General features: G+C 47.0%; 1 protein-coding gene across 1 annotated transcript; it reads left to right on the top strand.

Moving 5' to 3' along the window:
• The first annotated feature begins 8,245 nt into the window (after positions 1–8,245).
• Positions 8,246–13,030, top strand: LOC120849200 (acetylcholinesterase-1-like). Its single transcript, XM_040221373.3, has 2 exons — positions 8,246–9,912; positions 12,877–13,030. The coding sequence occupies exons 1-2, from the start codon at positions 8,300–8,302 to the stop codon at positions 13,028–13,030; spliced, it is 1,767 nt and encodes a 588-aa protein (XP_040077307.2). The 5' UTR covers positions 8,246–8,299.
• The last annotated feature ends 2,264 nt before the right edge of the window (positions 13,031–15,294 follow it).

Here is a 15,294-nt window from a genome sequence, read left to right as displayed (position 1 = left end):
ATTGAGAAGCGATGGCATCTTTCAGCGGTAATCCACCTGGCAGATGATGGGTCGTGCGGCGCGCCATTTCCCTCATAGCGTGCATGATTCTGCTCTTGCTGGTAACATAAGTGGAAGGAATACTTTCGAAAAGTTGTTCCAAATTTCAACATGGCCAGTTGTGAGGCAGGACGTAATGACCTACACGCGTAGCAGTAGGGTATTTCAGAAGGAGAAACCACAAGGTGGCCCACCGCCAAGCTTAAGACAGTCAGTCTAAATCAAGTATCTCTGGGAGCGGGTTGCCTTCGGAGGTTGTCGGTCTTTTACCCATATTCCACGCCGCAAACATTGTAGGAGCGCTGCTCCTTACTTGTAGTGACCTACAGCCTCACGAAGTGGGTTGATCTGTTCAGTTGCGCAGGCATGCAGGAGTCTAAAGAAATCGGGCACTGTCTTTTTGATATGTTCGCGCTCTTCGGCTTTGCTCCAATTCTCATTACGGACAGTGCTTCTTACTTTGCTAACAAGGTGATCGTAAATGTGAGCAAGGTATTATGGATAGGGCACAAACGGACTTCGCGGTAACATTCAAAGGGAAACATCACGCAAAGCATCAATTGAAACCTTAAATTTACTTTTGTTACACACAAAAAGCCACGTGAAGAATTGGACGAGAAACTTGCAGAAATAGCCTTCACTTCCAGCACGACCATTAACCGATCTATGGTTCTGCTTCTAAATTTTTCCAGCTGAACGTAGAGGTTATAAGTTTTCCTGCAGCTCAACTAAACGGTGGGAAGGAGCTCCTATTTCCCCTGAAAATGGTCTTCTTTGCACAGATAGAGCAAGCATGCAGCGCATCGATATGCAGTTCGCAGAAGGTCTCTGGAAACGCTCCGCTGAGAATTCGCCAGAATTTCCGGAGAGCTTTGGCGTCCCGAGAAAGCGGCGGGCCATTTAATAAAACAAGAGGAGATTAAACCTGCAATTTAAGCTAAAAGGTAGGGAATCTGGTGCTGAGGCGAGCCCATCCGCTGTGTCATGTGGTGGTGGGCTTCAGAGCAACTTTGGTTAAGACGTCGAAGGGCCTGCACCGCGTTAGCCAGAAGCTTTGAAGTCTGTCTTACAAGCTGGTGGATTGCGAATTCGGTGAAGGGAACGAGTCTATTTATGCAGCCACCCTAAACACTTCTTACGAACCCAAGTAGGTTTAGGTCACAGGTTCCAGGTGGCAATAATCCGTCCCTCAACTTTGAAGCGTTCGCACCATCTCTGAGATGCAGACTTTTGCCCGTTACTCAAAAAATGTAATAGATTACAATCACAAATTACCGAGCTTCAAATGTATTGAATTTGCAACTCCCATGTGCGGTAAGCGATTCTTTGCAGAAGTGTCCTGCTACGGACCAGCAAAAGCGGTATCTCGAAAGACTCATGGAGGAGTTTTCGTCGATGTTCAAGGAGAATCCCGGTAGAACCGGTGTCCTAAAGCGTTCAATTGACACCGGGAATACACGGCCTCTACGCTGCAACCCTCGACCAATCAGCGTACACAAGCGAGCCCTGCTGGACAAGGTGCTCCAAGAGATGATCGACACGGGTGCAGTACGTGAGTCACAGAGCCCTTGGGCCTTCCCGATCGTCCTTGCCCCCTAGAAGGATGGAACGGATCGGTTTTGCGTCGACTAGCGGCGCCTGAACGCGGTAGCCGTTCGTGACGCTTACCCGTCGATTGAGTCGATCATGTACAACTTGGGAAACGCGAGCTTTTTCACGACTCTTGAGTGCAGTCGCGGTTTCCTTCAGATAGAGGTCGAACCCGCTGACATCGAGAAAACAGCATTCGCATGCTACAGAGGATTGTACAAGTTTGTGTGCATGCCTTTTGGCTTGAGCAACTCTCTTGGCACATTCCAACGTCTTATGGACATCGTGCTCGGAGATGCACGGCACAACTACGCCATGGCGTATATGGATGACGTAGTAGTCTTCTCACGCACGTTTGAAGAACATCTTGTGCACCTTCGGATGATACTCGAGCGCATCCGGAATGCTGGTTTGACAGTTCACCCGGGAAAAATGCAACTGGCAACATTTAAGAGTAACCTGCTCGGTTTTGTAATCGACGATGGTTTTGTAATCGACGATGGATGCTTCGCCCCAACGAGGCGAAGCGTACGAGTTTCCTCCCCCACATAATGCAAAGAGTTTGCAGCAATTTCTTGGCATGGTTGGATTTTACCGCCAGTTTATCCCCCCCTGTGCAGAGATAACGCGGCCTCTGAACGGACTGCTGCGCAAGGGCGTCAAATGGCGTTGGGCGGAGGCACAGCAAAATGCTTTCCTTCAACTGTCCAGAGCTATTGCTAAGACAGCATCTTTGAAGCTCCCAGACCTCAACCGTCCGTTTGTACTGCAAACCGATGCGAGCGGCTACGGTTTAGGTGCTGTGCTGCTTCAAGACTTTGATGGTGTCTTACGTCCCGTAGCGTTTGGTAGCCATACGTTGACACCAGCTAAAAGAAATTACAATGTTTGCGAGCTTGAGTGCCTAGCCATCATATTCCCCCTGCAGAAATTCAACAAGTATCTTGATGGCGCGCGCCTTGTGATCCAGTCGGATAATGCCGCCTTGTCCTGGCTTCAGCGGTTGGAAAATCCGGCAGGACGATTTGCACGCTGGGCACTTACGCTTCAGAAACATGACTATACCATTGTGCACAAGCCAGGCTCACAAAACAAAGTTGCAGACGCTTTGTCGCGCGCTCCGCTCCACGAAGAGCACGTGCTCGAGGATGCCGATGTTGTGGCTGCAATAGATGCTGGCTCGCGCTGGGGTACTTTGATTAGCCGAGATGAGCTTCGTGCTGCACAGCAGAACGATGGACCTTGTCGCAGGGTCGCTGAGTGGTTATCTTCACGTGACCGACGTGGCAGCAGAGACGCTGACTTGGGTTTTGACTCGTACTTGCTGGCCGAAGACGGTCTGCTCCTCCGGTACATACCTCAAATCGACGACGAGGAGGGTGGCTCCACAGACACTCCATTTCGAGCCGTGATACCTCGCCGACTTCGCACGTCGTTCGTTAGATACTACCATGACTCTGCTTTGGCTGGTCACATTAGTTGCTGCCAGACTTTTGAAAAGTTAAGCCGTACTGCAACTTGGCCAGGAATTCGTCAGGACGTGCTGAGGTACGCTCGTTCATGCCCGGTTTTTCAGAAAGCCAAACCACGTGGTGGTCAAACTCCTGGTCTCATGCAGCCAGTCGTGAGTCGATCCCCATGGGAATGCGTTGCTGTCGACGTCATTGCCCCTTTCCTACGCAGCCCGCGTGGAAACCAGTACCTGTTGGTCGTCAGGGATCACTTTAGCAAGTGGGTTGAGCTATTTTCATCGCGATCGCTGACGTCCAAGAAAATTTGGACTTGTCTCAGGGAAACGTTCACACGCTTCGGATTTCTGGCGAAATTGATTAGCGACAACGCTACTTTGCCAGCAAAGTGTTCCGAGGTTCATATGCCGCACTGGACATAGAACACAAGCGGACGTCTCCCTATTACCCACAGGCAAACATCACAAAGCGGGTGAACCGAAACCTGAAATCGATGTTAATAGCTCACACCAAACGTCACCCTGACTGGGACGCAAAGCTCCCAGAGCTCGCGTTCGCAACACGCACAACCATTAACCGGTCTAGAGGTTTTATATCAGTTTGCCTTAATTTCGGAAAAGAGCTGACTTTCCCGCTGGAAAACACTTGCACGACCAACAACCGTGGCGCTGCTCGCTCATACGGTCAGTTTGCAGGACGTATATGACGCAGACTCAGGGACATCGTTCGTGATGCCCGGGAGAGCTTGGACGCCGCACGGCTTCAGCAGGCTGAGCAGTACAATCATGGCCACCGGGACGTGCAAATTGAAGTTGGAGACCTTGTACTCCGACGGACACACCCAACTGGCGAACAGGTGGGATGGTCCGTATCGAGTGCGAGACAAGGCCTCACACCTCACGTACCCACTCGTTCATTGTGAGTCTGGACGACTCGCTGGACCTGTTCATGTCACCAACCTCAAACGGTATTATGAATCAGATGACGAACTTCTCTCGCAGGTGGAGAGTGATGCCGATCCTGGTAATACTTAATTTTGCGAGGACTCTTTTTGATGTTGGTGACGAGGACGAAGACGAAGATTTAGAAGATGCGCGTTGCAATAGGCTTTGGCAAAAACTAGTTTTCGCACCATACAGATTGTGAGCGTAGTTCTGTGCAATATACACCGACAGTGTGCTCGCAAATTTAGCTAGTCTATTGCCGCGCCCAACGTTACCGACGCTTTCTTGTAGAAGCCGTTCCAGAAGACAGCTGTTGATTCTTATTTTTTTTTCTTTCGTTCTTTTCGAACCTTCGACATGTCCCGCTAACTCCCCAACCGTTGCCGGATGTCCTCTACAACCTCCTCGATGCGCCACGTGGTTCTGGGGCCACCAGAACGCAGTGGGCAGCCGAGGACCCTCTACGCCGCCAGACTCAAGAGCTACGACCACGGCGGGACCTGAGAGAGCCATATCAGCAGCCCTGGCAGCGGCTACGACGACAGCTACGGGGCACAACAATGGAGACCAGGGCCGCTACGAAGGTCCACCGGAGCTTTACGTTGCCAGCCACGGCCCCGGCGGTGCCCACCCGTCCTAAGGCGGCGGACCCGCATCAGGGGTCCCTGCTGCTGTTGTACGGCCTCAACTCTGACAAGATGAACACCGAGAAGCTCTTCAACCTGCTCTGCCTGTACGGCAACATCGTCAAGACCACGTTCCGGAAGAGCAGGAATGGCTGAGCCATCGCGCAGATGGGGGATCAACTTGCCAAGAAGTGAGCACGGCCCTTTAAGCTTCCTGAGGGTACGTCGTCCTTCAAGGACTTCATGGGCAACTGCAATAACCGCATCACCAATCCTGAGGCGGCCTCCAACAACCGCATCCAGCCGCCTATGCATCGTCACAACCCCCTCCTCCTCTACCACCAACAGCCAGAGAGGGAGCCAGAGGACAGAGAAGGGAAGAGGGGGGGGGGGAGGGGAGTTTGTGGGTTTTGCGGCCCATTATCGGGCAAAAGAACCCGTGCTCTGCGTCCGGCGCGCGCCGTGCGCGCGAGACACGCTCCGGGCTCGAAGCTCGGCAGTCCGTTGGCTGCCACCAGGAAGTAAAGGTGCGTTTTTCTGAGATCTGCCTCGTTGGTCCTTATTGCCGGTGAGCTGTAGCACCAAACCCTAAAATATATATATACCGAGCAATTGTACTGGAAACTTTCAAAGCTTACAAAAACCGAATAAGGAAGATACACACTTTTGCGGTCCATATTAAAGCTTCAGCATGGGATGCTTTGTGCTCTGTTATACAGAGATCTTGATTTTATTTCAAACATTTTTTTCTTAAAGGGGTCTGAGTTAGACAGGTGTGGTCCAAGCTTTGTGCCGTTTGTCCTTTTTTTTTCCCGCTACCGGGTTATCATGTCGGTCCTCACCATGTATTTATAAGTTTTGACAGACATTAGATGAGCGAGTAATTTGCATGATAAATAGATTAATTTACTAACCTTTGTTAATTTACTTTATACTTTTTGGTTCTAAGGGTCATCCATGCTAAAACTTAAATGCCATTGCGATGGAAATTTAGTGACACCCAGAGCTATTTATAATACTGGCTTTGAAGATAATTTAGCAACTTATGACTTTGAGCAATCCGTTTTAAAGCGAACGAGACGCGAAAATATTTTTGGTTAAGTTCTGTGAAGAGTGAAATTGTTTATAATGTGACCGTCTTTTCAAGACTTAGTCGGAACAACAAAGTCGCCGCCTGGTTAACACTACCTCAGTGCTATCTCGTGAACAAAAAAAGAAAATCGTAGAAAGTGTGCGCCTACAATAAAGGTAATTTCAAAACCACAGAGACACGATTTCTTTTTTGTTTTGTTTTAATATATGAAGGCTTTTTTTACGGTCCCTTTAGAGTACTGTATAAACGCTTCCTGGGATGTTTTGCAAAAATGCTTGCCCAAAGTAGTTGAACAAATTAGCGGCGAGAAGTTTTGGTGGCGCCCTTCTACGGTTCCCCCTTGTGACGTCATTACCTTGCGAACAACAAGTTCGACGGTGTTTGTAAATAGCATGGTGGAAGCCTGAAATCATTGCTCTCTTAAAGCAACACTGCCAACACCGTCGAAATTAAAGTTGTTTAATTCCTCTCACTTCAGTCGATGGTGTACCCTTTCCGACGTCATAGTCAGCTTTTGGGCCAATCGTGGAAGGCCGACCACAGCGACGCTTTCTGTCGCGCACGTCGCCAATAGGTTCGGGAGAAATATATACGTTCAAAAGTAATACGTGAAAAGGCTTTGATGACTGTGCTGTGAAGAAAAGGTGATGCATCGACGTTGGCGTGGTTTTCTAAAGTATAAAACCCACCTATTCTCTTCTGCTTCATAGCAGATTGAGAATCTAAATATAAATTATAAAAATTTTATTAGCACGGTTAAACGCGAGTGTTTTGAAAGGCCTTCAGCTGGCACAGAACTCAATAGTTGAGCGTTCTTGAAATATAAAGTAGAAAATGCTTCACAGCTCTGCGAAGGCATTGCAGCAAAATTAAGTAGAGCAAACGAAAATATTTTCTCTTAACCCTTGCATCTAACGTCAGAAATTCTGTTGACCCCGGCTCCAGTCAAAAAAGTCAGTCCCATGACACCTTTTGTTTAGGAGAGCTGTCATGGTTAGAGATTAGAAAGGGTGTCATGGATTAAAGAAGCCATAGAGAAATTTGAGCAGATCTTATGTTAAGAAGGCAGTAAAAACCGTCAATTTATGTATCGAGTTTTTAATGTTAGCTTTGTCCCGCTACTTAAATTTTTATTTTTTTATGAATCAATAGTAAAGGTAAACCTGCTATATTGAGGTTTTTAGCGCACAAAGTAGAAAGAAAAAGAATCTATTGAAACTGAAGTACGTGATACCAGCTATCAAACATGGGTCTAAACAAAACGCAGCAAATTATCGCCCCATTTCGCTGAGTCGTAATTGTTGTAAACGTGTGGGAGAACGTTTTGTATAATCTTGTTCTAAAATGCGTATATTCAAAGAGCTACTTTTTGTCCACTCAGCATCGTTTTATAAAGGGTCGCATTTGCGTGACAAAACTCGTTGAACTTACTTTCTCATGGCATAGTTTTAGGTAGTGAGAAGGGAGGTAAAACGCATGGTATATATATATTTTTTTTTTACTTTTGTAAAACCTTAAACAAAGTTGATTTTTAAATACGTTTAAAGTAGATACGGGCGCGCCCATTGTCGCATGATGTATAAAATTAATAATACATTCAGATAAGGGTCGTTGATGCTAGACGTTTGTTGGTCCCTCGTTATGGTCCGGGCTCTCAGTCGTTGAGGTACCCAAGGGGCGATGGAGGCTTGGCCGAGCTCGAGTACAAATTATTTATTGATATGTTAACACTATGCACAAGTTCTATGAAGAAAGCAGAGGAAATTTGAATTTTCTGGACCGATGTCAAACTTGTACGAAACAGGTAAAAATCGCTCTTTCTCACCCCCGTCTCGGACATTTGAAGGCTCCTCCTGGGCCTCAGAGAATCGCCAACCAATTATTTAAAATACGCCGAAGTGCCATTATGTCGACCGTTCAATGAGCGCCAAAGACGGCGCGAACGTTGGTCAAGTTTTCAACGGACACGACGTGACAGATCCGTAGTCCCAACAATCATGGTCGCCGCTAGCCCGGCGCCCCGCCAAAGCACTTGGGTTGCAACCCGATACGTCAGGCAGCAAGATATCCCCTAACAAAACACCAAAAAAACGAAAAAAAAAAACGAAGCAAACGTAATGGGGGACAGGATGCTTTTCCACACGACACTCGCCCCCTCAGAAAATAAGGAAAACAAAATCCAGGGAGCCTAAGACGCACCGCAAAACAAGAGACCTCCCGCACATGGAGAAGCCCAGCAGGTTATCACGAGTCCTTTACACACACCACTCGCAGGAAAACTTAACCTCGAAACAAAATTATGCTACCTCAATGTAAACACATCAGGCGGGACGGTCATGGCGCACTTAATGAGGCTGCGCACGTACCGCCAAGAAGGAAGGAAATCCTTGGCTTCATAAAGCAAGGAGGATCGCATCAAACCGAAAAAAAAACAAGACATAAAACGCTCTTCGTGAACCGAGCTTCGCTCAGTCTGATGTAGACGGAAGTGTTTCGAGTACCGCCAATCTCGAAAGAGACATTTCGCATGTTTTACCGATGGGTGAACTGATGGGGAAAGTTTGTCGAACCGTACTGCTTAGAACAGGCATTCATCTGTTCATCTTGTGCGTGACAGTGTGCTCCGTGGGCTCTTCAAAACCAGTGGAAGCTGAAGATCCCATTGTTCGCACGGATTCTGGGCTCGTCGCTGGTGTACGTATCACAGTCGGCAACCGACTGGTGGACGCTTTTTTGGGAATCCCGTACGCGGGACCACCCGTTGGAGATCTTCGCTTCAGAAAACCTCGTGTACTCAAACCTTGGATCGGAACGTACAACGCTACAAGAAAGCCAACGCCGTGTTGGCAGCAGAACGTTCAATTTACGCGGGACGCAGAATCAGACTACTCCGATTCCTCAGAGGACTGCCTCTACCTCAACGTCTGGCGAAAGACTTCCAACTGTTCAAACTTTGAATCGTGTGACAAGAAACGACCAGTCGTTGTTTTTATTCAAGGAGGAGCCTTCCAGTGGGGCGACTCAGCTTTGTTTTTTTACGATGCGGCAAACTTCGTGTCTCTGACAGACGTTGTCTACGTAAGTTTCAACTATCGCCTAGGATTTTTCGGTTTTTTGTCGCTGGAGACTTCAGAACTGCCTGGTAACATGGGACTTTGGGACCAGAATTTGGTGCTTAAATGGGTTCAAAGAAATATTGAACACTTTGGGGGTGATCGAGATGACGTCACGATTAAGGGTCAAAGCGCGGGGGGAGTATCTGCGGGAATGCACGCTGTGTCTCCTCATAGTAAGGGCCTTTTCAAACGGATCATCATGGAAAGCGGCGCACCACTCTCCATATTCTTCAAATTAACTTACAAAGGTACTGGAAAATTTTCTGCGGTGGCAAGTGCTCTTGGATGTTATAACGTAAACAAGTCCCTGGAAGACCAACGTAGAGATGTGACTGAGTGCTTAAGAAAACTGGACGCAGCGTTCATCTACAAAACCTTGAAGTCACTGGACCTCTATCAACAATTTTTTGGTCCAGTACTCGGAGGTGACTTTCTACCTTACCACCCACTTATGGAAGAAACCTGGAAACACCTTGATTTCAAAGAGCTTCTTATTGGAACCACTCTGAACGAAGGGACATTGTTTTTCGATAATCTTCAATACACGTTCCCGGCACTTGAACCCCTGTTGGAAGGAGACTATCGTCTTGCGGTCACAGTTGCGCTGGCAGCTGCCTTTGACATTCCGGTTTCACGTGCACGAGAGATTGTTCGTTCTTACTTCGGTGATTACGATGTCGTGCATGACAGCCGAAGCGTCGGAGATATAATTAGCAGAATTTTCGGAGATGTTGTTTTTAACTGTCCGACCAAGCTGTTCGCCGACCTCGCTTCGCAGCAAGGAATAAGCACCTACAGATACATGTTTGCGCATCGGCCGAGTTTTACTGTGTGGCCAGAATGGATGGGCGTTGTGCACGGAGACGATCTGCTGTTCACATCTGGATCCTTGCCGTTTTTGAAAGACAAAACTTATCACACGAAAGAACTAGGAGAGTACTTAAGGAAAAAATTCTCAAATGCAACGTACACGGCAGAAGAAGGGACCTTCATGACGCAGCTCGTAAGTGCCTGGAACTCTTTCATAAGGAACGGGTAAGTGCTTCATGTCTGCGTCATTACTGAACTACAGCGTGCACACGAATCCGGATGAAACCTCTAAAGTGACCGCATAAATAGGCTTCATTACGTACTACAGAGGTGCCCGCAGGTGGTGGAAACATCGCATGAAATTTTCAAAGAACAAACTTACCTATGGCGCCCGTCTGCTTTCCACGCACCCTCTGACAGGCGCAATAACCGACACATTGGCGGCAGCGGCCCCGGCGCAACCTTATGGTCCGTTGGCGCCAAAAGCAGATGTCAGATAGCGCAAATTACTCAACGAACCATCGGTTTTATTTGTTTTTTTCCAGTTAATCTGGTTTATTGAGCGCGTTCTGTTTCTTTATTATAAACATCGTCTGCTTTTAACGCCACCGGGCGGTAAGCCTGCTCAGAGACCTCTCCCGCAATCTGTCGGTTGTTGCGCCAGTCAAAGGGTGTGTGGGTAAAAATTATCGTTCAATTTTTTATGCTTCTTAACCAGGTACGTATATTGTTTAAAATTTAGTGCAATGCTTCCACCACATTCGGTCACCTCTATGGTAATTCGTAGCGCGATACGCCACCATGCGGTGCCCGATTTATACGCGATACGTTACCAGGCCAATTTATGCGGTCACTTTAAACGCTTCATGCGGATTGGTGGGCACGCTGTAGTTAGTAGTTTCTTTTAACGCCGGTCAGTTTTCTTCATGATGTCTTATAAACTATGTTGATTTGGTGGCTTCTAGGTTGACGCTTAGACCTTCCTTCTAAGTTTTCTGTTTACTACGGCTGATGAAGTGCGTCTTACCATAAATTACAAAAATTGTAATTTATGGTAAGACGGGTGGAAGACATCATAGTTTATATGTAATTCGGGATTCTAGAGAAAGTGCTAAGCGAAATGTTTTTCAATAATTATTAAGCAATCATAAGTTTGTACACTATAATATTTACAATATTGTGACTTCGTGTCAATTCGTCATCCAGGTCTCTATAAAGGGACCATGCAACGATATCTGCTTAGAATGCTTCTCACCTTACACAAGCTAACTACCACTAGTGTGGCCCAAGCGTTCTCACGGGCACCCGACTCGTAGGATGGCACGACGCACTGGTTCAACAACACGTAGCCATTTATTCACCGTAGTCTACCGCGCCGCGATCATACGCTGCACATACGCTGCGACGACGCCCTTTTATCAGCGGCGGAGCGCCGCTCGCGTGGCCAGTTGCCCTTGGCTCCCTCGCGGAGGAAATGACCTCCGACGATTTGGCAGATGGGCAACCTGGACCAACGCTTTGGATCCCCAGGTTGCCCACAGCCGTTACGCCATAAAAGGAGTTGCCGGAATCTCCGCTCTCGCGCATCGTCAGCGCCTGTCGAAGCTATGAACACGCACTCTTACTATTCTCAGAAAAATGAGAATAAGACGTCACGACTGGTGTCAGCGCAGGGGAATATACCTGGCAAGATTGCAATTGCACGCGCTGCTCAAACGAGCGACACGCGCTTGGCGACTGAAATATATTTTTTGTGACCTAACGACTGCACGGAGGTTTTCCGTGCATTTTCGAGTTTAGATACTTCGTTCGGGGATAACGAATGTAATATGCAAGTTCACGGTGATAAAAATACTGCAAAATTCACCTCTAACTCGTTTTTTTTAAATTACCTCTGTAATTTTCTCCTTTCAGGATTGAAGTAGGCGAAAGGAATTCCGCGAAATAAATCCCAAAATAAAAATATACTCGTCTTGATCGTCTTAATAAGCCTGGGAAACACACAACGCGTCGAGCGGGGATCGTACGTAAGTACGTTATTATGACTTGCAATACTTGGTTACTGGATGCTTTTGCTTAATTCGGATCCGTTGCAGGCACGACACACTCATAGGTTCCCTGGGTTTATAAAAACGATAAACACAACTTTAGAGATGTTTTATAGAGCGCAGCTCTTATGCGCCTGTTTCCGGCATGAGCGGCGTCGGCATAACCGCGGGGTGCATTACAGGAAACGTCCCATATTACACAACGGTGACGTTTAGGCACCACGCCGAAATGTCGTGCGACATTTCGGCGCGAGTGACGTCACCGTGTCGAAACGTCACCGTGACGTTTAGGTGGAAGTCACGTTCCGAAACGTCACCGTGACTCCAACCGAAACGTCACGTGAGGTTTCGGCCCCGCGCCAGAACGACGCGTGACGACGCGCGTTTCGCGCGTAAAAGAAGAAGGAGGAGGGGAGGAGGAGAGGGCATGGATGAGGAGGAGGGGTATACTCTTCCCTCCTCCTCCTCCTCCTCAAGAGCCACGCTCTAAATCAGCGTTACAAGAAGTTGTAAACGTGTTTCATTATTTTTTTACCTTTAGTTAGTGGTGTCGTGACATCATGTAGGGAGCTGCGCGTTATCATGCGATTACAAGCCCAGCGAGCCTACGGTCGCCCGCTACCGCTGGCTCCGCTGAGTCATATTTAGTTCAGCTAATTTCGTTCCTATCCGCCTCCCCTTCGCAGCGCCGTTGGTACCAAGCATGGGCGTCGGTCTGCGGATCGCACTGCCCGGTTTTTGATTCCCGATGCACCGCCTGGAAAATCTAGAAAATTACAATTACTTATGGTTATTCATGATTAGATACGAGTAAGTGTGTTTTCAATGTTGAATTTGTTTGGTATACTTCAACTTTACAATGTTAAGCAACCCGATACTGAGGGATGCGAAAGTTGACGCCGAGACTCTTGGTGTCTACTTGTCACCACTTTTGGTGTCAACTTTCGCGTTCCTCAGTCTCGAATTGTTTCAAAGGTGCGCACTATAAATGCATTTCGTTTGTGTAAAACCAGGCATAACATGAGACATAGATTGGGGTAGCGGTCGCCGTGCTTAGGCATCTCCATCGCAGTTTACTATACTACTAAAAAGTATTCTTGTGAAACTAAATGTATGCTTCCGTATTGTATTATCCATGCAGAAAGCCAGTAATCCCAGGTTCTGGCATTGACTGGCCGTTGTACAAGGCGGAAAGTTCTGAGCTGACGTACCTTCGCCCCGGCAACTATACAATTGCACAAGACCCATCGAGGAATATTTGCGAGCTGTGGAGGCCATTCCTACTGAAGAAGTGAGTTGCCGTTTTTTTAGCCATATGCTTCAGCTTTTATGCCAGTTAATTACTTTCCAGCTCCTCTATAATTAACGTTGTTCTTTTTGTTTCTCAAGTGCAAAAAATACCTTAGGGTAAATGATTTTTTTTTGTGATTTGCTGAGAGCCAGTTGTTTCTAACTTTTAATAAAACCACTAAGGAGACTGGTATTGTAGTTTCTCCCTTGAACTATTATCCCTACTAGCATTTGCTCATTAGGTGTTCGTTAATCAGTTCGGCGTTTTTGCTTTTTCCATATTTTCGATTCCCTTAAGTTAGCAGAAAGTTACATAGATTTTTATATCTTATTAACGTTATCACTAATAATTACGTATTTATTGAGAAATGAATATCTTAATTTTTGTAGAAGCAGCATTTTTAAACAAGGACACCTGCGAGTTCAAATCCCCCTTTCTCGGCTTTAGCATAGTCTCGTTTTACCCGTATGCTTTGTGCATCTTACGTTCTGTAGGTGAGTAACACAGATTTGCTCTGTTGGAGCAATTGATAAATTACTCTTGCGCAGTTGACGCATACGTCTTTTTTCGCGAAATTTTTACTTCTCTTTAGCTGACCGTGCCTACTTCTTGTGTCTGATTAGGTACTCCATCCTTTACTTCCAGGGAAATTTCATGACTCCGCCTCCGCAGACTTCTTCATTCTCCAAGACGGGGTAAACAAAAACTCCACAAAATCCTCAAATAAGTAATTCGCTGGAGCCCCAGGAAAAGGTTTTGAATTCTTCATCATCGAGAAAGCTTCACATCTTTCCACTTGGTTTTTCGGCAATATACTCTTTGGCATCTAATTTCAGATGCTAAACTACAAACGTCTTATTGACGACTTTTTTTAAAAAAATATCGACTCTTCTGTTATATCTTAAGAGTTCACTCAGATGTTGACGGTTCGAATACAATAACTGATGTCGAAGAAAAAAGCTTCGTATTCTACAGTTATTTGTGTTTTGCTTTAATATCAACAAAAATATTTATTCAATACAGGCTATACGGCTCAAGTTCAGAGCATATGATATCAAAACTCTCTGTTAATATGTGTAACTCCTCCTTTAGTGTCGAACAAAACGTTTTGACATCCCATATGGAAAATACCGAAGAGAGGTTTCCTTTCTAACACAGAAGTTAAGAAATGTTGGTTCAAAACTAGTTTTTATACTCATACCATAAGTTGACGTCAGCAACCATCAAATCCCAGCTATTTGATTACTATTATGAACGGGTTATTTTTTTAATATTGTTAGCGATTAGGTTGAACCAATTACGATGAGGTTCGATTAAACTGTTTATTTAATTAAAACTTTGAGGAATACACAAATGGGCGATTATATAAGGGTTACAGTTCTAGAGCGGTGCTGCGTCTCGCTCGGCGTCGTCCGATGGAATGCACTTCTCCGTGGGCGAGGGCGGTCGCCTCCGAAGCTGTTGCTTGCGAGCACGCACGCGGGGCTCGGGTTTCACGGCAGAGAGGCCCCGTCTTGGGGGCCCGGGTATTTTCCAGGGACCGTATAGCAACTTCTGTCTGGGAGCAGCCGGGGTCGAAGGCCACTTACGAGCTTTTGCATTCTTTTCTGATTTAAATCTCTTGATCGTTAACACTCGGCCTTCCTACTGCACAACCGCCCCCGGTTGGAGTCTTGTCGGAATATGTCCCCGAAATGAGCCTCCGAATCTCAAGTCGCATTTTGCGTGTCTTCTTCGCACTCCGAGTCCGGCGACTGGTTGTCGTCGCTGCCCTCGTCACAGGGAACGAAACGCTTCATCTTGTCAACAGCTGCTATTCCGTCGTAGAAACGCTGTGAGCGTTGAGTCTCGGGGAGGTCCTGCACTCTGTACCTGTCGTGGGGCAACTTCTCCACAACAATGTACGGGCCTCTATATTTTGGACGCAGTTTCCGTGACTCTCCCGTTGCGACTGGCTCTCGTTCGAGTAACACCATATCTCCTGGTTTGTAGACAGGCGCAGTTACTCTTTTCTTGTTGTAATTTTCTCTCTGCTTTTCTTGGTCTTGGCGTATGTTCTCTATTGCCTTTTCCCGGAGCTTGAGTACAGTAGAGTTGAGCTCGTGCGCGAGCGCGCTGTCGACTTCATCGCCTGTTACGTTTCGGGGGCAAAAGTTGAAAAGCAGACTGAAGGGCGTCGCTTTGGTCGCTCGGTTCAGCGTGTTGTTGATACCCCACTGGACCTGGGTCAGGGTTTCGTCCCAGTCCTTTCCATCGCTCCGTTTTGAA

The sequence above is a fragment of the Ixodes scapularis genome, unplaced genomic scaffold, assembly GCF_016920785.2.
Source record: "Ixodes scapularis isolate PalLabHiFi unplaced genomic scaffold, ASM1692078v2 PGA_scaffold0__279_contigs__length_252992795, whole genome shotgun sequence".
Lineage (NCBI taxonomy): Eukaryota > Metazoa > Arthropoda > Arachnida > Ixodida > Ixodidae > Ixodes > Ixodes scapularis.
The sequence above is the reverse complement of the archived record's forward strand: the minus strand, read 5'-3'. Positions and strand labels throughout refer to the sequence as shown.